Below are 22,849 nucleotides of genomic sequence, written 5' to 3' on the forward strand. Positions count from 1 at the left end.
TAGTGTATGTGTTAATGTTTATGCTACAAGTTATATCTAATTTTTCAATAAAATGATAAAAATGATTCTATAAAATAACGAAAATGACCTTAAAGGAAAAAAAAAGTGAAAATGAAAAAATAATTTCGTAATCTCTCATCAATAATACATTTCTTGAATTTCCTAACACACTTCTAAATTTTAGAAATTGAATGTATTTCCAGATTTTGTGTTCAAGATTTACTTTTCTAAAATATATTTTGATATTTTGAAATTATTTTTCTAAAATAATATTTTAATTTTGTATTCTTTTAATTTCAAATTTTTAAATCCAAAATAAAAGATAAATTTTAAAAATTATAAAAAATATCAAATAAAAGTTTAAATTATAATGATACAGAAAATGAAATAATTTCTTAAATTATATTGGATGACATCATAATTATAAACTCGGATCTTTTAGTCTACTAGTGTCATAGTAACATTTATCTTTAAAAAAAAACATTTTTTTCGTTTATATTTTTAAACCTTCTAAAAAATTAATTCGATGCTTTTTTTATTTTAAACCGATTTAAAATAGTGATTGTGTCAGTTTAAATTTAACTTCACTAACTTTTAAAGTTAATGATTTCATCTTTTTCTGTCAGTTTTTTTTTTTATCTATTTTTATCAAATCTCTCTTTATGAACCTGCAGACAAAATTTATAAAGTTTGTGGTTAAATAAGTAAGACTCAAAAAGTGTCATGATTTTATTTGCATATTTTAAAAATAAATCCACAATTACTTTATGCATTTCCATATTTTCTTTCATCTTCAATTTTTTAAAATATACATTTTATCCTTTGTTATTTATATCTCTTGTCATTTTCATATTTTTGCTGATAATCTTGCTAGGTGTTGATAGATGCAATTGTGGTAAATGCAGCAAATAGATTTCATGGAACAATGGGTTTCACTCTTTCTGATTAATCAAAAAATATTAAACATGTGTTTGTATTGAAAATATTTAAGCTTTTATCCGGATAAATCAAAAGAGTAAAATTAAAGAAAATAAATCTTTTAATTCCAGAACTCCAAAGTAAAAAAAATTGAATTACTCAATCTAAAACAAAAAAAATATTAATTGTAAATTATACAATTTAAAGTCTTTTGTTTCTTGTAATATATAGATGTATAGGAAAAAATCTTGACCATGTACCCATACTAAGGAGAAGGTGGAAAGTGGAAAGCAAAGGAAATGAGAAGAAAGAAAGTGGAAAATTGTATTGATTGAATGTATAAAAATAGGTAAAAATTAGAAAATTTAAGAAAAAATATTGTAGATGATATAATTGAAGTGAATTTAATATAAAAAAAAAAGTAAATGTGTTATTTATTTGATTAGTCGGATACCCTTGTCTTGAAATTGTTAAAGAGTTTAATTAAAATAAAAATAAATGTTTATACATATAGGTTTAAATATGTATTTATATATTTTGGATACAAAAATTGTAAATAAGAAAATTAATATTTTTTTCACAATCAATATTATGATCTGAACAATGCAATCATATCCATAATTTATTTATAAAATTTCATATAAAAAATTTTGTAAATAATTTTAATTAAAATTATTAACCATGTTTATTAAAAGAAGTTAGTATTTTGTAATTGTTCTGAAATTGTTCCTAAAGAAAAAAGAAATCACATTCCAAAATTTTGATGTGCTATTATTAGGTGAATGGAATAGTAGTCTTAAACATAATTGATGTTTTGTTGATGGAAAAATAAAATTGATCATGAAACATCCTAATTCAAATTTAAATAAAACAAGAGTTAGTTACAACATAACAAATAAATGAGTTCCATGTGTTAAGTATTGAAAAAAAAAAAAAATTACAGGCCAGATCGAACATACAGTGATAAATGGTAGTCAAATCAAAGACTATTCTATATTATTTGTAAGCTCTTGTAAAGTTGAGTCATACCAGGGTCTTCATGTTGGAAGAAATTTGTTATCGAATTTAGAACTCATGTAGATAACATAGTTAACTTGTTCACTTTACAAATAGAAATGTTAGATATGCGTGGTGAAGCAAACTTATCTTCATTGAGTTTTTGGAGATTGAGTGGAATAGTTATAGATACATGTAAAATTTGTAGATAATGTTTAGGGACAAAGAAAATTGATGTAAAAAGTCTCTTATAAGGTGTAAACCTTTAGGAGGAATTTGAAAACATCCCCAATTTTTTCTAACAAATATTGCATGTAATTAAAACTATGAGAAGATGACAAAGACAAGGAAGGAGAGTATTGAATAGGGCATACATTATTTATTTTCGGACGGGTCAACATTACTGTTTTCACCACATGTGGTAAGATGAGGAGATCCATTTTGTTATTTTCCTCACCTTCTTCATATTCTTTTTTTGTTTTCATTTTTATTTTGATCCTCAGTTAACTTCTTTGGGAAAAAGAGGTTTTAATATAATATTGTGCCCTTGGAAGTTGAAAGAAATTTTATTGGTATGACCATCATGTAAAATCTTTCTATCATATTGTCAAGGCCTTCCCAAAAACACATGTGTGACTTCCATTGGCACAACATCACATAAAACTTCATCTTTATATTTTCCAATGACAAATGTTAGGAGGACTTGTTTATTGACCATAATTTCACCCTCTTCACTAAGGTATTGTAATTTATAGGATTTTTTTATGAGAGATAATGGATAATTCAAGTTTATCCACTACTCTTGTACTTGACACATTACCACAACCACTCCCATTTATGATCATGAAACATAACTTGTTAATAAGACAACGGATGTGAAAAATATTTTTTCTTTAGATTTCATTAAAAGGTTTTTGAATTGTTCCCAACATTTGTCTTACCACCAATAAGTTACCTACAAGAAGGATTTCACACTCGTCTTCACTTGGGATTTTTGAAGAGGAATGGGAGCTAGCTCTAGATGATTGGAAGCTATGATCAATCACGATTATCACCAATTTAACCGTCATGGTTCTTTTACTCGGACAATTAACAACAATATACTCAAAACCTATATACCTAAAGTATTTTTTACTTTAGATTTTTGAATTGTTCACTATATTCATATTCATCTTAATTGTTATGGTAACCTCCTTATAAGCCTCTAATTCCTCGTTAAGAGTGCAACAACACCATACAAATATAACCTAAGAATAGGTGTAGGTGGTGGAAAAAAAAATAAAAAATTAAGGCATATTGAAGTGAATAAGTGCAATGGTAGAGACGGATAAATGACAAAAATAAAAAATAAAAAAAAAGAAGATTTATGATTAAAAATTAATTTTAAATTGTAACGGTATTTGTTTAAGCTCATAAAAAACTATCTTAAACTAGTTCAAAAATATAAAAAAACTAAGTTGACTCTTTTAAAATATCAAATTAAATAAACATAAAAGATAGAAAAGTTAATTTATAATTTAATCTACAAATTAATACATTTAGTTTAAGTTTCTTTTTAATTTCAGCGTTGCTACGTACTATTCACTAGTTCCGTCAATTAATAATCTTCCGAAGGAATTTGTCTATATGAAATACAATAGATTTATAATATATTTGGGAGTAAACAAAATAAAGCACGCCGAAAAAAAAATAAAAAAATCATTTATATATCCTAGTATTGAATAGGACAAAAATAAAATAAAATAGTATTATTTAAAGAATAAATAACCTAAATATTATCCAACTTTTTTTAACAAAAGGATTATTATTATTATTATTATTAAAATAAAATTATACTATTAAATTATTAAAAATAATTAGAAAAAGAAATATTGTTTTAATTTTGTCATAGGTAATTTTTTTTTTATTGTGGATAATTATTTGAATTCTAAATAGTTATACAATTCAATTCAGTCCACCAATATGATCACAATTTTTTATTCAAATATTTAATGAATTTGAATTTTTTAACAACTGTAGTATATGTTTATTCTAATAAAAATAGAGATTCAATTTTCAATTTGAACATAAAGTCACCACAAAAGCAACTTTATCCTGATTGAACATGCCTCAATTCAATTACACCTCAAAATAGCAAAACTATTTTCTCAGGCACCAACTACAGAACTCCCAAATGAACTCAAGAACAAAATTCTGAAATCATATTGAGAACATAGCATTAAGCATATATTATTCCAAAGATGGATTCATACTCTAACCCTATACAGAACAAGTGTTTTCAGAATAATAAAATATAAATAAATAAATAAATCTAAAAATTATCCTTTGTTTGCCGGATGACAGCAAGAGCTTCTGCATCATTTGCTGTGGTTGCAATATTTAATGATTGTCTGATTGCAGCACTGGATGTACGCAGGAATGGATTACAAGCCTTTTCCACCTTCAGTGTGGTGGGAATCTGAACAAACAAACACTACTTATTCATTTTGGATTCAAACAATGATTTACAATTTGGATTTTGGACAAATTTATACAAAAACATTTACAGAAAAAACTGAGAATTTTAGAGTTTCTAACTTAGGAAAAAACTTATTTTGTTTTAGTTTTAGATTGATAAGAGGAAGTGCAATTGTGAAACTTACTGTGGGCAAGCCTTTACTTCGAAGGTAAGCTACATGAGCAGCATAGGATTGAAGTTCTTTGTTTTCAGGTTCGATGGACAATGCAAACTTTGTATTATTCTGCCAACACCAAAGTAGTACCAAAGTCAATTTCACAGCACTTAGGCTAAGAAAAGGAAGCAAAGAACATAAAGGACAAGAGTACGTGTAACTCACCAATGTATACTCGTGTCCACAGTATATATTTGTATCATCTGGCAGGGACATGATTTTTTTAAGAGAAGACAACATCTGCAACATGGATCAAATTGTCAACAACTGAAGATCTTAACCCAAAAAATATTTTTTGAATTTGACACTTCACCGATACGTGTCATACAAATATCGTAGTGTGTCAACGTCCGATATGTGTGTCCGACCCAGATACACCATTTAAGATATGGAGAAGTGCACTTTAACTAACCTCCTTAGGGCTTCCTTCAAACAGCTTGCCACATGATAAGCTGAACAAAGTGTCTCCTGTAAAAATTGCCCCAGATCCAGGAAAATAGAAGCTTATATGGCCTGCAGTATAAATCAATTAACAAAATTAGAAAAATGGAGTTACACAATAGAAAACTGATATTATTTTTTTTACACTTTTCACCATTAAGAAGAATCAAGAATGGAAATAGGGCATGAATGTGACCTCGGGTGTGACCAGGTGTGTCCATTACACGCACCTCATGGCCAGCAAACATCCACTTATCACCATCATTCAAATGGATATCAATGCCAGGAATCCTTTCCTTGTCAGTCCCTGAACCAATCACCTGCATTGCAGCATGGTAAGTGTTAAGTTAACATCTATACAAAGTAGTAGCCAGTAAGTACATAAAAAGTACACAGATTATCAACAGAAAGTATAATAACTCTGCATAAAATGTCACAGAAAATACCTTTGCCCCATATCTTGCTTTCAATTCTACATTTCCACCAGTGTGATCATGATGATGGTGGGTGTTGAGTATGTATGTTAAATTTCGATTTTTCCTGCTCAGGACATCTATGACAGGCACAGCTTCAGAAGGATCAACAACACCAACCGTACCCGTATCCACATCATGTAAAAGATACGCATAATTATCCTTCAGGCAAGGTACCTTACAAATTTTTTTAACACCACAAATTTAGGCTTTCAGCATATTTCTTCAGAAAGCTTATCATAATAACCAATCCAACAGCACCATGTCAACTGAAAAAGATGAACAAGAGACCTCTCACCAATTCAATCTGCAACGAGGAAGACATATTGGCAACACTGCAAAATTGAGCCACCCTCAGCGTGCGACTTGCTCCACGCAGAGTTTTCAATGGTGTAGAAAACAATCGCATAAATCCATAAAGAATGCCTTTTCTAAAGCAAAGTTGTCTAACATTTGGCCACACGCATAACCCACTTCTCACCTAAGAAACACAGAATAATCAAATTCCATCAACAAACATTCAATAGCAACCTTTTCCCCAAAGTATCATGAAAAACACAGACACACACACACCTTGGAAGATGGGTTATAATCACAAACCAAGAAGCAAAGAAACAGATAATACACATAAACGCAACCAACTTCAGAATTATATTACAAAATATACCAAACTCAATTACTTCCAAATCACAGAATTAGAGACGGATAACACACCGAATCAAACAATTTGTTTCAGCAATCAAAATCAAAAGCAAAATACCTTCTTATCATTCATTGAATGCCGGAAGAAACACACACACAACGTTGGCCACGAAAAATGTTTGGTTTAGTTTTTTAGACAAGAAATAAAAAACATCATCGGACGCTGTCTTTTTTTTCCCTCGTTTCCTCCGAAACTCTAACAGATAAAAAAAAAAACCCAAATTTGAGAAGATAATTATGCCCTGAAACGAAATCAAAGACCCAAAAAGAAAGGAGAGAAGAGGGGGAAGAGAGAGAGAGAGAGAGAAACACAAACCCTGGAACAAGGAAAAGTGGCCATAGCAGATGAAGTCTTGGAGAGAATCTGGTGCATCTATGTATGGTATGGTGTGGCGTAGTTATGGTTGAAAAGGGAAAGAGTTAAGAGTGTGCGTTGGCACTATTTGGTTGAAAAGGAAGTTGCTTTTCTCTCTTTCTCTTAGCACCACCGTGTCCTCCACCACCACCCCTTCTTCATGTTCCTCATTATTCACTTTCACTCATTTTTTTCTGAGGTGGCAAAACAATCCAATGCCATGGCACCCTAAACACCAAGACATATAGATATTAATCAAGTTTATTTGTGCATCACACCACCACACACCATTTCTTAATGCATGCCACGTTGATACCTATTCTCACCTTCCCTAATCCTCTCCAATTTTCCCAATTCCATTGTTTCAACCCCTTTTTCCCCTTTCTACTTTATGTGATCAACATTTTTCCTTCCTTGCAAAGGGTAAAAACAAAATCAATAATTCCAATACCAACCAAACCAAAGAAAACATCATTAGGGTTGTCGCTTTTGGATTATGAAGTCTCTCATTCGCCCCTTTGGTTTCTACATTTCATGAAATTAAAAATCGATTTTTTAATTTGTTTCTTGATTCTTTATTAAGGTTTCAAACTATTTTTCTTTTAATTTATTAATTCTAAATACCGTGTTAACAACGAAAGCACAATAATAAACTAAATTATTACAAAAGGAAAAATAATTACCAAAACATATTGTAACAAGATAAAATTGTAATCGAGTCATATATTCAAAAATTAGTTAAAAAGATAAAATTGGTAAAAACATACACTACATAAAGTTTTGAACCATTTTTACTCGTGTTGTTTTATCATAAGAAGATAATGTATCAATCTTAAGAAACATGCTATGTCACTTGGTTTCGGTGATGACTGACTGACCGCATTAATATACATTAAAGACGCTCAATATACCAATATCTCTCTCTATAAATCAGAGATCATGCTAGAAATCATTTAATACTAATGTTTGATAGATTCGGCCCATTACAATAAATGGTCAATGACTAACCACTATAAATAAACTCTGAGGTACACTTTAATCATCTTTCACTATATACTCTTAATCTAGATAGTTACTTGATTGTTTGAGTATTTTTTTCAGGTCAATTCCGATCAAACACAATAATTAAAGGAGAAAACTTGAAACAAAAAGTAGGAAAACAACCCACATATCAATAATTGTACCTTCAGTCTCTGATATTATCTATACTCACTTTGTTTATAGAGGTTTTAAATCTAGTTTTAAGGAGATATTTTTAAAATTTGTTTTCAAACCATTCCAATGGTGATATTTCTAATAACACACGCTCTTAATATTCTTTTACAAAGTTTTATCTTATTTTAAGTGATCTCGCTAAGATCTTCGTAGTTTTACTTTAATAGTACAAAATTTTGAAACTCATATTTTATAAGTTTTATATGCACTTCAATTTTTCACAATCTAAAAAATTATTCTTATAATTTATTTTTATAATATTTATCATACCACACATGTTCAATAGAAAATTTCTTATAAGATGTATATCTTAAATTTAAATTTAAGAGTATAGCTGCTTTGGAGATGATTTCATTTTTTTTAAAATACCAATTGTGACTTAAATTTTGTATGAGTTGACATTGTGAGTGGATTTGGAGAATGAAACCATGGCACACGTGTCACACTACCCACCACTCTTTTCGTAAGCGGGGTGAAGGAATAAACACATCCCTTCATTTATGTTTCATTTATAACACAGAATCCAAACAATATAATTTTATCAATAAAAATACAATGGAAATTTATCCCATCTAATAAATTTTCAAAAAAAAAATTAAAAATTTGGAATTTAATAAACATTTGTTGAGAATTTTTTAAATTGGTATTCTAATTTAATTTGTTGTTATATTATTATTTATTAAGCATTAAATCATAAGGCAAAGGGAATATTTTCATCAGAAAATGTCTGAAATGAGAAGCCTACTCTATAGTTAGTGAAAAAGTTAACTGAATCACAAATTTATGATTGTAGTCAATTTATGGTTAATGTGATATCTACTACAGTTCCCAGTTAGGCACGGATAGTGCAATTGCAGCTTGGTCCTACGATGCACATCACAATGAAAGATGGAAATAAAGATTTGCTTGCTTCAATTATGCACCAGACAACTTGCTACAATCATACTGCACATCTCAATGTTCATTCTGTAAGACCAAGGAATGCATATTGGAGCCATGAAAAACTAAAATTTGACAGGTTTTAGGACCTTTCTAATGCAGCAAATACATATGATATTCACATTTTAATACTAGTTTACATGTTTAATGCAGCAAATTTTATGATGTAAAACTATGATATAATGTTGAATGCCACAATTACCTCCAATATATGTTAACAAGGTATCACAAAACATTGTTGATTTTTAAGCAATATAGCATGGTGCTTCAATGTTTTATTTTGACTCATTGCTGCATATTACCATTTCTACAAGTTACTGAATCAGACTCTATAATTGATCTTCTTGTCAAAGGTCCTCTTTCTTTGGTGTGCCATTTGGTTGTGTTGTGCATCACAGCCACATATAAAGTCTCACTGATAGACTTAGGCTTTCACATGAGTCACAATTCTTCAGGCTTAATGCATTTCTTTCTACCGATATCTTCTTGGTTGTATTTTAGTTACCTATGGAAAAGGAAGATTCTGAATGGTATGCATGTAAATTATGGGGCAGGGGACAGTGGTCCAACTCAACCTCATCTCGAGTGGACTATGAGCAACTTCTTGTCTTTAGTAAGAAAATCCATGCGTGATAGTACATCATAACAAGAATATGGAAAGCAATAAAGTATTTTGTGATCCATGCACACGAATAGAAAAGAGAGAGTGCATAGTCATAATCATAAGTGCATCATTGGGATATGGCTGCAAAAGATCAAGTTTCAGAATCAGAAGTCAAAAGTCATGGAATAAGTGAGCATAAATTCATGTATTGACAGACATTTTCCAGAGCCAAAAGTACTGGTATTGTTCCATCTTCCCAGTCCAATGTTCCAAACTGTATTCTATATAACTTTCTTCCTTCCTCTTTCTGAGAGATTCCATTAGTCATCTACTCATTCCAACATTATTCTATGCTATCTGCAAGATCACTTTTTGCTCCAAAATCCAAATATTAGAAAGAAAAAAAGTTACAAAATTGCAGGACAATAAATTAACCAACAAGTGTGTTTGGACAAGTTTCTCTATAAACTTTTTCAGGGGAGAAAAAAAAGAAAAAAAATGAATGACTTTTCCATAAACAAAAATTAACTTGTTCATAAAAAAGCTTAAAAATGTCATATGAGAAAACTTCTACCAATTAATTCATGCATAAACTAATTTCAATTCAGAAGAGTAATTCCTTTTCATTCTTATTTTTTCTTTCCTATTAGAGAAATTTGTCCAAAAAGTTTGATACGAACAAAGTGAGTAGTTGCTACCTTCTGGTAAAGAAATAGAACTACAGCCAATAACAAAAACAATGAAGAGGTAAAATAACCTTCTATTTTGATATTTATCATCCCTTATCATTCAGAATCAATATGTCAAATGTAGCTATTTAGCCAAGTGAACCAGTACTCAAATTTAAATTTTATCAGGCTTCAGACACTTAATGAAGCTAAGTTCGAATCAATTTTTTGAAAGTGTTCCATTGCTATGAAATTTGAATACCTTTCTGATTATGTAGTTGTGGTTCAGTTCTGCAAATTTGATAAAATTGTGCATTAATCAGTGAAAATCCCAACCCCATTGGGGACATCTAGCAACATACTTTAGGAGTAAGGAATAACAGCATAAATTGTGAATGAGTAATTAATTGTTTGTTTAGAGGGTGGCAGTATCCAAAGTAATTAGTTTTTGTTGTGAAATAATCAGCGGGCTGTAATTGAATTTGATATTGGTGTACATACAATTTAAGTGGGTTTGGAGTTTTATTTTCAAGGATGACGCACTATTTGTCTGAGATCATGTAAGTCATAGTAATTCGTCATGAAAGGAATATGTCCCACATCGACTAGTTTCTTCTAAAAATCATTCTATATAAACGCGTAATCAATAAATGAGTTCGCCGAGCTAAGTTGCGATAGCTTGTAACTCATGTGAGGGCTTAAAGGTGATGGAACATAGCCACGGCTACGCTCAGTTGGACTGGGGGTTGCTCTATGCTGCCTGCCCACTCCAAGCCAGGAGTTGGTCAATGGAGTTTGGGCGAAAGCTTGGATTTCTTTGATCCTAAACTGGAGGGTAATGCGTGAGGCTGGTTTCACAGAGCAGCGATAACCTCCGGCTCTTGGCAGTGGAGGGATAACGGGTTGCCTGCACCTTCGGCCCATAATCAACTGGGTGTGCCAAGCATATGAACCATCATTTTTTTTAAAAAAATTATATCAATGGAAATTAATTTTTTTTTATCTAATTTTCTATTTTGTTAATAGTTATTTTGTATGATAATTTCATTTTATTACTATTAATAATTATAGTATGTAGAGAAGGTTATTTTATATCCTTTTAAAGTTATAATTTTAATACAACTTTGGGTTTGAATAATCTAATTGAAAATCAACAACTAAATAAATATATGATATGAACAAAAAGAATATAAAAGATACAATTGAAACTTGATAGAATTGAATGTAAAGAGATTAAGACTTATTTGATTTATTAAGAGTGAATCAATTTAGTAGTGCTTTAATTTTTTTCAATGATTTGAGTTAATATACTTTGACTACATAAAAAAATGACTTGAGTTAATGTACTTTTAGTAGAAAACAAACTTAAATTAACGGTTAAAACTTGATAGAGGATTAAAATTGATTATTTTGGATTGTATGGGCATCAGTTTATTCTGTTAAATTTTGTAGCTAAGCATAATTTGTCCAGTAATTGAAAATCCAATTAATAAATTCCATGGAAAGAGCAAAGGCTAATGTTCTTAATTAATTGTGTCAAGTTTATCATCTAAAGAATTTCATGAATTTGCCTTGTAAATGAAATTTCAACTCGATATTGATTAAACAATTTTTCAATTTAATTAATTAACTCAGTGAAATTTGACTTACCTAACAAATCTACAGAAATGTTTCCGTTAATAATGTTTGTTTTGAAATTAAAGGATATTAGTAACTGTTAGAGTTAAATTATTGTTTGTTTTTTCTCTTCCAAAGTTTCGTTAAGCAAAAATAATAATTCAAGTTGAGAAATCTCCTGCGTGTTAATTAGTTTATCAGAGTCATCAACAACAAACAACCATCCACGATGTGCAAAATATGCTCTGAATTTGCCCATAACAAGTTCAAGTCAGCCAAATAAACTTCCAATTTCCCATGTTGTTATTCTCTTGCAAAAATCAGATTCATGCATTTTTATCTTCTTTGACTTTAACCTTCTATAAATCATATAATATAACCAAAGTTTATTTTAAGAAATTATGCTTTATCGTCCACAACTTGTCCTGTGCAATGTACACACAACTTAAGGGGCTATGGAATTTTATTTTCAAGGATGTCCCACATCGACTAGTTTAATATAAAATTTATTCTTTATAAACGCCTATTCCACTAATTAATTTGCCGAGCTTTGTAGCGTAGCTTGTAACTCATGTGAGGGCAAAAGGGTGATGGAACAAGGCACTCTGTTTGTTTGGCCTGTCCATTCCAAAGCCAAGACTGGAGGTTGTGAAGCCACCTCAAAAACGGCTTAAGATTCCATTGATCCAGAATTGGAGGGTCGTAAGACGCTGCCTGCCCCTTATATGATGGAATTTGAGCAAAAAGGGGCTTAGGTTCCATTTCCATTGGTTAACAGGCTGGCTTACATATGAACCATCACTTTTTTTTATTATACCCTACATTAACAAAAAAAATCTGCATAATTAGTACCTTTTTCACGCTCACTGCTTGCATAACTATTCTACATTCATAAACTTGTTAATTGTTTTGCTACATACAATTCATTCGTCTTTGTAATCCTTAACTAGATCACAGTTTTATGCCTCATTGCTGCTATTATGATTTTATCCAGAAGACTGGTACTTAATTCCCTTCATGAAAATTTCATCCATGGTTGGATATGCTTAATGGTTACTGGGAAACTGTGATTTGATTGACACCTGCATGATTTTAGAAACTATGCAAGAACTCAAGGAAGGGCATTAGAAAAGATCAAGTCAGCTTATATCTTCCACTGTTTCAATTTGTATAATTTCACCTGAACAATATTCAGAAAAATGAAAGAAAAGTGTATCCTCACAAATCATGTTTTCTATCTCCCCTAGTAAAAATTATATTCCATCTATACCTCAAACCCCATGTAGGATTTATGTACAAACAGACGAAAGAGGGGACAAAAAATAAGTGAAATTTAAAGGGGACCTCGGACAGCTTTTAGTGACCAGGTTTACACCCACTCATCCCTACTACTTATGCATAGTTAAGCTAAGCTATGTACTCCTTCATCTTTTAGCTTTAATCTGTGTTGTTTGGATCTGAGGTGCCGATTGTGATCCACCACTGAGTGCAGCAGCAGCAGACTCGACATGTGTAAGAAGATACTCATATATTTTCTTCCTCAACCGGTCAATTGTCTCTGCTGATATCTGGCATGATTCTCCCTCATCCTTGCTCGAAATTATCTCATCTAACCAGTCATTAACACTTTTTAGTTGAGTGAGCATTCCTGCTATTTGGTCATTACCTGACAAGGTAGTGTCCCCATCACTGTCTAAGAACCTCTCAACAAATCCCAAAAACCAGTCTCGGGATTGTAACTGCAACATTTCGACCAAATTAACTACCTCATTGAGGCTATTTCCTCTAACCCATTCAGGGGGTGGTTGGACAAGCTGCTTCTGCCCATTTAATAACCCATCACCTGGTTTGCGAAGAGTTCCTTGTGAGGCATGCTTAGAATTAGCTGTCAGACGGGTCTTTGCAGGAACTTTTGATGAAGCATCTTCACTTGAATTGTGTAGAACTAACATGGGTTGACTTCCCACGACATTCTTTTGATTTTGAGAGCTGCCTGAAGCTGGAGGCCTGGATGTTTGAGATTCTCTTGTAAAAACAGCAAAGGATGACAGATTGGTGGTCAAGGCTGCCTGGACCCAGGAAGCCGCTTGTTTTTGTCTGTCTGATTTTACTTTTAGTACTTCTTCCGCTGTACCCTTTTCATAATCTGGAGATGAACAATCTGGAATGGGTTTTGACAAGGATTCAGATATTATCCGGGTACTATTCAAGCTAGCATGAAGAGTTAAAAACTGCTCTACTGCTGGCTGTGGGTTCTGTTCCTTAGCAGAATTAGTTAGCTCTGAATATGTTCTGCCAGAAACATCACAAACAAACGTCAGCAACAACTTGGTAGGAATTAGAACATTTTGACATAATAGTCCCTCATATGGATTAAATATATTTATGCATAAACCTGAAGTCCTCTATATATTCAGCATCTCACCATGGTAAATGACAAAGTCATCATTAAAAATGTGAAACGTGTACATCATATGTCTATCAAACTTATCCCTTAAATCAAGCAACAAACCAGTTCTACTGATAGCATTTCACATGGATTGCATTCGTGCACACTTTCTTTTCTTTTTGTCTAAATATTTTCAGAAGTGTCCAAGAAATCTCTGCCTCACATAATAGTTAGAGAGCAAATTAAAGTATCCTGAATCCTGAATGTGATTTGGAGTTTGTTAGCTTTGGCTGATTTTGATTTAAAAATGTCACATTCTCCACATGTGGTTTACAAGTCAGTTCAAATACACTTCACTTACCCACGTCTTATTTTTACCCTTAAACGTAAATGTGTAATGGAGAAAATACAGGTATATTCACACCTTAGACATTGCAGTAAACTCTCTGCAGCAGCAGCCTCTTGCATAGCCTCAGTTGCTGCTATCTGTGCTGCATCTCTCTGCATCATTACTTCCTGTAACAAATGTGAACAGAGAATAGGAATGGAACAATATGGTTAGTAATGCTTTTGCACACCAGTTTATAAAAAACGAAACAATATGGTTAAAGAATTTCTCATCTGAGCAGAAGATAAAGTAAGGTCATATAATATTCTGCATAATGTATCCAGTGAGTAATGATATATATTTGGAACAATCACATGATCCAACATTATACCTACAGCACACTTATTATATGGTATACATTATACTTATTTTGAGTTGTTTTTATTCAGGAGACAATATTTTCAAAACACCTTTGCCTTCCTTCCTCTTTTCTATTGCAACTGTCAGTGGACAATATATGCTTTGACAGCCAAGAACCAAAGAAGTACAGTGTGAAAGTAAAGGAGTTCTTAATAGATATACCCTTCCAAGTTTTGAAATAGATGAGGGGAGTGAAGACCATTGAACAGTCACATCTGTCACTTTTCTATTACTTAGAGAAACTTTGACCAAATTTCCAGGGAGGTTAGAAACTTCTGCTTTCTTTCCAATGGAAGTTCTTTGCTTGCTCGACTTTTCTGGTTCTGCTGTAGTTCCATTAGCATTAGCCTTCTTTGAAGACGTTTGAGTCTTGTGTTGTTCCTTAGCGGGTTTTGTTGGTGCTTTGATCTTCCCCTCCTCTTTAGATGGTCCTTTTTCGTTTGAAATGCTTCTCCTCCTAGGAGTCTGGTAGAACATAAAATTAAGGGAAAAAATATATGTAGTCATTTAATTGACTCAATCCATGGAGGTAATGAAATCCAAGTCTCTCATACTGACACTGACTAAGCTTAATAGCAGATTATTCCGCATAAAATTTCGAAAGGAAAACAATAAAAAAGGACAATTACTCCAACAAGCCTAGGCATTTCACATTAAGAGTTTCTGAAAAGAAGAAATGGCAACTCACACTTAGTTCAGGCTTAGGATCAAACTTGGATGCAACCCTGGTTTTGGAGGACTCTCTAGTCTTGACCTCCATACTCCCTTCCCAGCTCTTCCGCAGAGCCTTTGTTCCCAGCTCAATTCCCTGCACCAAATTTCTAATCGGATTCGCAATTTTCTTTGCAGCAGGACTACTAACTCCACGAACCAACTTTCCTGTCTCCACCACTCCCACCTTAGCCCCAACCTTAGTCTGGTGTTGCCTGACCCCATTGGAAAATTTCTCAAATGAGATCGGCAACGAGTAGCAGCTACTTGGGGACGAAGGAATGGAGCGCGAATTGGTAGACCTCAATCTAGTCAAGGACTCCTTCTTCACCTCAATCTTGAGTGGAGGCTTCACTGGCTGAGGCTGAGATTTGCCCCTGCCAAAAACAGCACTAGTCTTGTTGGATTGTACTTCCTCCTTACCACTCCCACCAACACCATTTGATCTCACTCTCTCTCTCCTCTCCCTCTCTCCAACCCCACCACTATAAACTTTCCTCGGAGACTTCGATCTATCCATGTCAGAAACACCAGAAGAAACCCCATTCTTGTCCTTATCATTGTCAAGGAAAGCAAGGGAATGAGTTGCAACAATATCCTCAGGGGTTCCAACACAAGGGTGTCTCCCAGGAACAGGCCTAACCCCTCTCAGAATGGGGACAGGAGAAGCACCCTCCAAACGATCAACAAACACAAACTGACCCAACTGAATCTTATCACTGAGAATGAGATCATCATGTTCATCAGGGAGAGAAACATAAGTAGCATGAGATGAATCAGAGACTTTGAGGTAAAAACCTTGATTTGGGAAAAGTTCGCCCCCTGCAAGTGCCGGAACAATGCTCACAACCTGCAGCAGCGAAGACCTGTGCTCACCACCAACCTTCACATCCGTGTTCATGTGCTGCAGAAGCTTCAGAAGCACCCCCGGAACCAGATTCGCCATTGTTTCCTCCACCACCCTCAATATGCATCCCCAACAAGACCAAACCCTCTTCTTTCTCTCGATTCAAACAAACTCAGGCACAAAACTACAAATTTTAACCCCGGGAATTGATTTTCTTTTAACAAATATAGGCTAACTCATAGGTTAACCAAAAAGGACAGAGAGTTTTCAGATTAAGAAAAAAATCAGATTTGGATAGCCCAGTTTAGGTAGCAAATTTTAGAACAAAAAACAACGAATATGACAGTATCACTAAACAAGAACGTAATTAATATCGAATGACCAATAGAAATGAAAATATAAAATAAAGGGATGGAATTTGTTTGTTGTAGTCTACCGCTACAGGTAGGTGTACAGAACAGAACATTACAAACAACAACCTGCGCCAAATATTTGGTGGAATTACCAGAAATTATATGGGAGAAAAAGAAAAGAAAATATTTTGAGAAGGAGAAAGAAAAAGGGTATGAAAAGTAGAGAGAAAAGAGTGAAGAGAAGAGGTATAATTGGCGGCAGGGTTATTGCATTGCATGATTGATACGCAAAGAGGTGTCAGCGTCTGACAAACAAACACATGGTCTTCAACTCACACAAAACGCTCTTTTTCCTTTGTTTTTGCTTGGATTCAATTCAAGAGATTCTACTTCTGAGCCACCACTGTGCCTGCTAGAGCTTTCTCTACCCAACCCACTCACTCCAAACCTTCTAACTACTTCTATCAGGGACAAAAGGGCATTCTCCTTGTTAACTACCTATGGCCTAAATTTCTCATTCTCTTTTCTTTCACCATCATTTCTTTTTCTTATAATTATCTCAACATCTAACCAAGGAATGCTTTCTTTGTTTTTCTTCTTTTGTGTGAAAGCTTTAAGGTGGTTTTTTTGCATCAAAATCATGTCATTTTGTTTCATAACTATTCAAGTGAAAAACAAATCATTATGAGATTTAGTAAGTTGTGTCTCCAAAGCATCATTTTATTTTAAAAGATAAAAAATAATGTCAATATTTATAATGGTAAGATAACTTTAATAAAAAAATTACATTAAAATTGTGTATAAGTAATACGATTTAATAAAATATAAAAATACTTAAATTTAAAGTTACGTCACTCATGCGTTATTTCAGTTATTTTCATCTTCTGATTGAGTAAGTTGTATCTCGAAAGATGATTTTATACAGAGAAGTCGTGATCAACAAAAATAATTTCAATTATAAAATTTGAAGTTAGAGTCGTATTATGATAAGACGAATTTAATTAAAATATTACATTAAAATCATGTGACAAATAAATTTATGCACAATTTTAATTATTTTTATCTAATATATAGTAAAGTTGTATCAAGCATTTACAACTTATTTAATTTTTTAATAAAATAAAATTAGGCATTGGGGAAAATAAAAGATTAAGGTTAAGAGTGATTGGAAATGGGTGCATGTGGGAGGCAGCGTTAATCTTAGGACCAAGGTAATGGCTTGTCGGCTACCAACATAATACGCCTCACAACACTATTAATGCAAACACACACATTTTTTATTTTATTTTATAATCTTTTTGTATCCAATGTTTCATATAAGTAAGAATGTTACAGTCATTTAAAATAATTTTAAGTTTTATCTTTAAATCTTTAATTGTTTATACATTTTCTTTTAATGCAGATGTATAAATCAGAATTTTAATTAGCTCAATAATTGTTTGTTTAAATTTTTAACAAATTTGGATGGAATAAACTGCTCTAGCATCGATTTTGATTATACTTTATTTGTATAATTAATTAGTGAGTTGATAAAGATGGATTTTCTAAATGCAAATTTAGAAAAAAAAAAAGATTGCATGAAAGTCTAGAATCTGTAGGTATTTCAAATGTTGTATATAGATTTCAATAATATTTTTCTAACGTTATGTATTTAGGATAGAGTAATTAATATTTTATCTAAATTAAAACAAAACATTTTAAAATAAATAAGGTTAAATATGTAAAATTGATTTTCATTTCCAATCCAAATTTTAGATTTTTTATTATTAAGTCTTTGTCAAAAAAAATTATGTGACAAACAAATTAGTACATACTAGAATACTAAAATATTTCAAATTAATTCATCATGTGTATTTTATAATATTATAATACATTCATACTCAAAGTTATCTAAGAAAAGATTAAAATTTATTTTAATATTAAAGATTACTTAAAAAATCTAAAATTTAAACTAAAAAAATTTATAATTTTGTATAAAAAACAAAAAATATAGATTTCGATATATTCAATATAGTTGCAGATCACTCAGAAGTGTCGATGTTAAAGATAATTTATATACTTTTTACTTTTCCAACCCACCAAACATCTTTTAAAAATAAAATCATACGAAATATCAAACTCTAATACAAAGAATAACTCAAACAATATATTTAATAATGTAGATTATCTATAACTAAATACAAATAACTTTTACACCTTTTTCATATTATGTTTTGTATTTGACAATTATTAAATGCGGATATATTTTATACCTTTTTTCATATTATTGTACTTGTATTCATAAATTGCATATTATTGAAGAACTACAAATGTTAAGTGTATCCTTGCATTTATATTTTTTTTTAGTTTACAATTTTTTAGATATAAAACACTGTCGTTTGTTATGTACATTCCTGTGACATTATTAACACCTAACACGTGAATGACATTATATACAACCGTTGACCAATAATCCAGCAATTTAATAAGTAATTAAGATGAAATATTAATTAAGAATATAAATTTTTCATTGCAAACCTAAAATAATTATAATACATTTGACAGAAGAATATTTGGAGAGAGGGGTGGTTTTTTTTGTTAAAGTCAAAAGATCATATTTTAATATTATTATTATGCGTATGCATGTATAGTTGATATTATTATAACATAAATAAAACTACAATACTTTTTTTATTTGAGAAAATGACATTTATTTTTTAATTCTAATTATTGTATTGAATTTTAAGGTACTCAGATTTCATGCATTAGTTTATATTTCTTTAATATTTGACTATTATTATTGGAGTTGAATATCAACGTGTTGACACTTTTTTATTCTGATTTAACAATGAGGGAAAAAACATTCGTCCACATTATTGTTCAGGAATTCAGAAATGCCATTAAAATTTTCCATTTTATAAAACTATTATGCAAATATATTTTTTTATATCCTTCCATACTAATTACATTTTCACTTGTTTTCTGCACTTTCTTAACTATACAATGAATACTAAACATATATAATAAATATTTAACTATTGTATTAATATTTTAAAATAGATATTATCTGCTAAAATAACAAATAAAATGAAGCAGGATAAGTACACATTTCTAGTCATTTAGCTATAATTTTTTTTTTTTTATATATGTGTCAATGAAAAAACTTAAAAAGTATATAGAGAGAGAGGATCAAAATAATTAGTATTACAATGTATAATTAAATATAATGATTTTGATGATATATTTTTTTATCGTTTTATACATATAATAATAATAATATTAAAATATTTTTTAGTTTATTAATAATGCTGTTCTCTTTTATTTTCCTTACAACTTTTCTGTCCCCTATGTTACTGAATAAAAATACAAAATCATTTGTAATTTTTAAAAATTAAGTTCATATTTTTTGGGTAGATTAAGGGATTTTAATTTTGAACTAGTGATTCCTTGTTATATAAGTTAAGATTGGGTGAGAATATATTTGATTGATTAAGTTAACACATGAAGAAAGAAAAAAGAATTAGATTAGCAAGAAAGGTGCATATTCTTTGAACTTTTGACATTTTTAATGGAAGATTTCTTCTGTCTTGGTACAAGTATCATCATAGATAATATTTTATATTTTAAATTATTTACATATCTATTCTATTTTCATTATTGTGTTTGTTAATTTATGTTATTTTAATATTTTCATTATTATTTATTTACGTGATATGAGATTTATATCACTTTCAAGTATTCAATTGGTGTAATAAAAAATGTGTTATTTTTACATTAAATTTTGATATCATACTTTTTTTTTTATTCTTTTGTTAGAAAATGATTTAATTAGTATTTAAAATAATCCGAAATCAAGTATAAATACACCATTATCAATAAAACAAATTTCATAGTGTTTTAAAGATAAAAATTAAAAAATAAATAAATTTTCATTTTGGAAACCATATGTATCTTCTTTTCATCCTTATATATAAAAGAATTAGAGTTATAAAGATTAAATTTTGGTTTATTTTAGTATGATTGATTACCTAATGAATTAATTATTGTGTGATTCAAGTAGCACAGTGATATCTAACATGAAAGTTTTTTATAAAAAAAAATATATTTTGTGAAATCAATTTATGCACCAAATTTGTAAAATAAGGAATGATACGAAAGTAGTTGGCGTAATTAGTTGGTGTGAAAGTTAATTAAAGGTAAAGTAACAAGTTTTAAGTTAGAAGGCATGAAGAGTGGATGAAGGAAGAAAATGATTAATGGAGGTCCCATAAAGGATCAATGCTTCTCCAAATCCATCTCATCAATAACCTCCAACCAACACAGATATTTCCTTTCATGTCAAAAAATATGTTTATATATATATATATATATAATTTGATACAACTTCTACTAAATATTATATTTTTACTATCTTTAAATAATAATAAAATTATTAATTAAATAATTAAGTTATAATTTCACATGTATTACGAAGTGAACTTTAAGCCTAACTCAACCCCATAAAAACGGCTCATGAGATTGAGGTTTGCATCCACTTATATACAATGAGTTGTCCTCATCTCTAGTCTAGGATAGGATCGAAATGATTCTGATACCATATTACGAAAGTGGACTTTAAGCTTAACTCAATCCCATAAAACCGGGTCATGAGGTTGAGGTTTGCACTCACTTATATACAATAAATTGTTCTCATCTCTAGTCAATGTGAGATCTCCATCAACATGATCATCATTTTTCATATTAAATTTGTTTAAAAATTAAACATTAGTAAACAAGAAAATGATGAAATATTCATGTTTTAATATTATATATATATATATAAGTTTTAAAAAATAATTTAACTAAAAATTAAAATATTAAATAATATAATATTTAATAAAAAACATATAATTGTATAAGTTTATTTCTCTCATATATATATATAATAACTTTTCACACATAAAAAATATTATCATATATAAAATGAATTTTCATTCTCCCTCTTTGGGTGTCATTGAACATTCTGTGTTCTATGTATGATTTCTTTTGAATGGCAATCTTTCTAAAGTCTTTTCTTGCCATCAAATTCATAATGACTAAGACTATAGTTCATAAATTGACTTGATGACTAATTTGGACCATTAGAATAATCATAATTATAAATTTGGTTTTTTTATGGAAAGTCAGTAGCTAAGAAAATAAAGAAATAAAATTATAATGAAAAGTAAAATTATTTAAATTAAATGAAAGAAAATAAAATGATTTTGTTTGTTATTAATAATTTCAAATTAAAGGTTTAATTTATTTTTAATATTATTTTATTATTATAATAATAAAAAGTGAAAAAACACTTCTATCAATTATATTTTTTATTTTCAAATAAATTATTTACAAAATTTTGCAATATAAAAAATCATATATTAAACATAATATGCAATGAGTTTTAACCCCTCCCATGGTTTTTTCTTCATTTTTGTGTGGGAACCAAACCACAACATGCTTCCTCTTTATGAGTCTTTTTGTTCTGACCTTTGCTTTGAATGGATGCAAACAAAATGGAAGATATGTGAACTTAATGTTTGGGGTCAATTTGACTTATGTCACATTTTTATGAAGTCTTCCCTCAACCAATCCTAACATTTTTAAGAATATTTATTTTTAAAATTTAGTCACTTATGTTACTTTACATTAAAAATAATCAATTTCTCTATACCAATAACTAGTTATTAATGCAACATGAGGTGCATTTAAGCTATTTTTTGATTAATATATCCACACAGATTTTTTTTTTTTAACAAAAAGATAATGTTTTTGTGTAGTTCTTAATGAGGTTAAATTTTCGATTTCAATTAATTGAGTTGTAGATAATAATAGAAAATCTGTTGAATGAAGGTTTATAACCATTAATTAAAATTGATGTGTAGTGTAGCCCATTTTACCTTTATGCCTTAATTTATTTTATTATTTGTAAAAAAGTTGCATAACAATTAATGATGAGGATTTTTTAAACATTTTTTATATATATTTTATGACCACTTATTTTTTTTATTGATTTTTCTAATATTTTATATTTTTATTATTATGACGGACACATATGGTTAAGGGCATGTGTTTTCACTGATATAATATTAAAAGGGTAAATTGAAATGAGTTATGTTTTGATATTTTATCTCTTATATTAATTATATGATTATATTAAATTTTATAATACTATTTTAATTTCATATTTTATTAAAAATATAC

At 30.1% G+C, this 22,849-nt stretch overlaps 2 protein-coding genes and 1 non-coding gene across 5 annotated transcripts; 1 reads left to right on the top strand and 2 right to left on the bottom strand.

The window, feature by feature from the left end:
* Positions 1-4,088: 4,088 nt before the first annotated feature.
* Positions 4,089-7,026, bottom strand: LOC137835802 (putative hydroxyacylglutathione hydrolase 2, chloroplastic). Of its 2 annotated transcripts, XM_090302097.1 has the most exons (9): positions 6,519-6,956; positions 6,261-6,398; positions 5,799-5,981; positions 5,474-5,677; positions 5,224-5,347; positions 4,999-5,099; positions 4,752-4,826; positions 4,557-4,655; positions 4,089-4,372 (listed from the first exon to the last, which is right to left on the bottom strand). In XM_090302097.1, the coding sequence occupies exons 2-9, from the start codon at positions 6,273-6,275 to the stop codon at positions 4,226-4,228; spliced, it is 948 nt and encodes a 315-aa protein (XP_090158223.1). In that variant the 5' UTR covers positions 6,276-6,398; positions 6,519-6,956; the 3' UTR covers positions 4,089-4,225. The 2 variants fall into 2 exon arrangements, with proteins under 2 accessions (XP_090158223.1, XP_068500584.2); XM_068644483.2 differs by lacking the exon at positions 6,261-6,398 and having other exon boundaries at positions 6,519-7,026.
* Positions 7,027-10,641: 3,615 nt separating this feature from the next.
* On the top strand, positions 10,642-10,946 carry LOC150027651 (signal recognition particle RNA). Its single transcript, XR_016521287.1, has one exon.
* A 1,774-nt stretch (positions 10,947-12,720) lies between these two features.
* On the bottom strand, positions 12,721-17,313 carry LOC137835803 (protein CORTICAL MICROTUBULE DISORDERING 2). Of its 2 annotated transcripts, XM_068644485.2 has the most exons (5): positions 16,247-17,236; positions 15,426-16,167; positions 14,900-15,202; positions 14,414-14,505; positions 12,721-13,892 (listed from the first exon to the last, which is right to left on the bottom strand). In XM_068644485.2, the coding sequence occupies exons 2-5, from the start codon at positions 15,966-15,968 to the stop codon at positions 13,025-13,027; spliced, it is 1,806 nt and encodes a 601-aa protein (XP_068500586.2). In that variant the 5' UTR covers positions 15,969-16,167; positions 16,247-17,236; the 3' UTR covers positions 12,721-13,024. The 2 variants fall into 2 exon arrangements, with proteins under 2 accessions (XP_068500586.2, XP_068500585.2); XM_068644484.2 differs by having other exon boundaries at positions 15,426-17,313.
* Between the last annotated feature and the right edge of the window lie 5,536 nt (positions 17,314-22,849).

This window comes from Phaseolus vulgaris, chromosome 5 (assembly GCF_051622355.1).
Source record: "Phaseolus vulgaris cultivar YP4 chromosome 5, ASM5162235v1, whole genome shotgun sequence".
Taxonomy (NCBI): Eukaryota; Viridiplantae; Streptophyta; class Magnoliopsida; order Fabales; family Fabaceae; genus Phaseolus; species Phaseolus vulgaris.